Genomic DNA, 2,207 nt, shown 5'->3' on the forward strand with positions numbered 1-2,207 from the left:
GGAAAAAAAGACTAAATAATTAGTATACTATTAATGATTAGTGCTAATGTGAAAGTTAGGGATTACACCAACCTAGCTCTAATGCTATGTTAGAATGATCAATTTGATGGTGTAGCTACATTAACTTAATGCTATGGACAATCAAAGCTTGGACAACACATTACTAGCACTACGCAAAGTGCTAAGCAAGAAGAATAAAGACTAATCACATGATACATATTAATTTTTCTTGCTTTGCATTAAGCAAAGTGCTAAGCAATGAAAATTAAGACTAATCACATGACAAAAATGGTATTAGAAAATACACGAATTTTTTAGAAATTAAGACTCATCACATGATAGAAATGGTATTATTAGAAAATACACTGAAAATAGAGAGGCTCATATATAGGCTGCTCATATATAGGCTAGAAATTAAGACTAATCACATGATAAAAATGTTATTAGAAAATACGCGAGTTTTAAAGATGAATGAATTGATATTTTTATTCATTGAAGAGAGGCTTTTATATAGGCTAGATCCATTTCATTAAGAGTCAAAAATGATTTCACTAAGATCCCAAAGATTGTTCACCTTCTCCCCTATTCTCTCTCGTAGATTTCTAGAGCATCCTTTAAAAAGTGGTGGACTAATTCCTCTACCAATTCACCTTAATTTTTCCCAGAGTAGCTAATTGTTACATCACAAAATAACCTTGGACCATATGACTCTGAAGAACAAGGTAGACTAGGAACATTAGGTGAACACTATGTCTGTAGATACTACCTTCAATTCATTCACACCCTCAATGTTGCCGACACTATTAGATTCAAGAGTACTGGACTATATGCCTTTCACAAGGTAAATTAGCAAATACATAGTTGCTTTCACAGTACCATTCACTATTTTGTCCAACTCTTGGAGCAAAAATTGACATTAGTTAAAAATGATGCTTTACGACGATCAAACAAACGTAATAAATAAAACTTCACCAGCTCAAGGCAAATAATTAAACATCTTCTTACAATTCAAAGGCAGACTTGCCAGTAAACTTAACGGCGATAGGGTTAACGTTCTTTCCGATGGAACGGAGGTTCACTCCGACACCTTTCCTACCGTCGTTGACCTTCTCCGGGTAAACACCGTCCTTGGGATGAAGGTACTGCACCTCCCCATTGGGAAACACACGGTAGAACTGGTAGTTGATCTTGAACTTGGACCTCAGCTTGGTGCCCAGCGCCAGGCACTGCTCCTTCCTCGCAAGCTTCAGCAGATTGGGCCCCGCCCGCATGATGGCCGCCCCGCCCGTGGGCAGCTCGAAGATCTGCTCCTTGGACGACTCCCACGTGATCACGTAGAACTCCTCCACCTGCGCCTTGCGCAGCAGGCCGCCCGTGCTGCCCCCGAAGATTGGTGACGGCGTGTCCGGCTTCAGCTGCGGAGGTGTGAAACCCGCCGGGGCCTCGGTGGCCGCTGTCATTGTGAGGCGAGATCTGGAGCAGAGCTGGGTGGGCAGCTTCACAATGTGGCCCAGGGAGGAGCATTGACGCCATGCCAGAGACGAAGGAGTGACTGCTGCTGCCGCAGCAGAGGAAGAGAGAGCTGTGGTTGAGGTAGCCATGTTCGTCGGTACTAGGAAAACTGTGTGTAAGTTAGACAAGAATTGATATTGCAGCTCAGAAGAGACGAGCGCGCGGAGGGCACAGGCGATAAGGTTCTCCTATCCACCCAATGAACTAGACACCACACAACAAGATATTTCATGGTTCGGCCTCCCGTACCGATCGTGTTTCACACTCATCTCTTCCGGGCGGGCAAGTGATGGGCGCTCCTTCATTTTCTAAGTGAGGTTTTGACATTTGTAGTTTTGTTTTTTGGGGTTATTGTGAGAATGAAATTTAAACCCCACATCTTATGGTCTAGGGAAGGGGTGGGGGCTCTCCAGTATTGAACCCGCACGCCCATGTTTCAAAGCCGAAGCTTTACCACCACTGGGCTACTCCCCCCCCTTAGCATTTGTAGTTAGGTGGTGCTAAGTTTGCACCTATATGTGAGTTCCTTTCCTTATTTCTTCATTCAATAACTCAACCAAAATGTTGACGCTCAATTATATTAAATAAATATATCTCTAAAAGTAAGAATGATAATAATTAAGTCGAGTAACTAAGTTTAGAATTAGTAATGCTTAAATGTCTTTAGCATGTATTTTTGTAAGAATGGGCATGGG

General features: G+C 42.4%; 1 protein-coding gene across 1 annotated transcript; it reads right to left on the reverse strand.

Annotated features, from left to right (window-relative positions):
- Window positions 1-861: 861 nt before the first annotated feature.
- LOC147617563 (photosystem I reaction center subunit II, chloroplastic-like) lies at window positions 862-1,807 on the reverse strand. Its single transcript, XM_086775842.1, has one exon. It carries the CDS (start codon window positions 1,599-1,601, stop codon window positions 1,002-1,004), a length of 600 nt encoding a protein of 199 aa, XP_086631968.1. The 5' UTR covers window positions 1,602-1,807; the 3' UTR covers window positions 862-1,001.
- Window positions 1,808-2,207: the final 400 nt, after the last annotated feature.

This window comes from Cibotium barometz, chromosome 36 (assembly GCF_041138505.1).
Source record: "Cibotium barometz isolate CiBa-2024 chromosome 36, ASM4113850v1, whole genome shotgun sequence".
Taxonomy (NCBI): Eukaryota; Viridiplantae; Streptophyta; class Polypodiopsida; order Cyatheales; family Cibotiaceae; genus Cibotium; species Cibotium barometz.

Coding starts and splice junctions, on each gene's coding strand:
- LOC147617563 (XM_086775842.1), bottom strand. CDS start 1,601: ATGGCTACCTCAACCACAGCTCTCTCTTCCTCTGCTGCGGCAGCAGCA.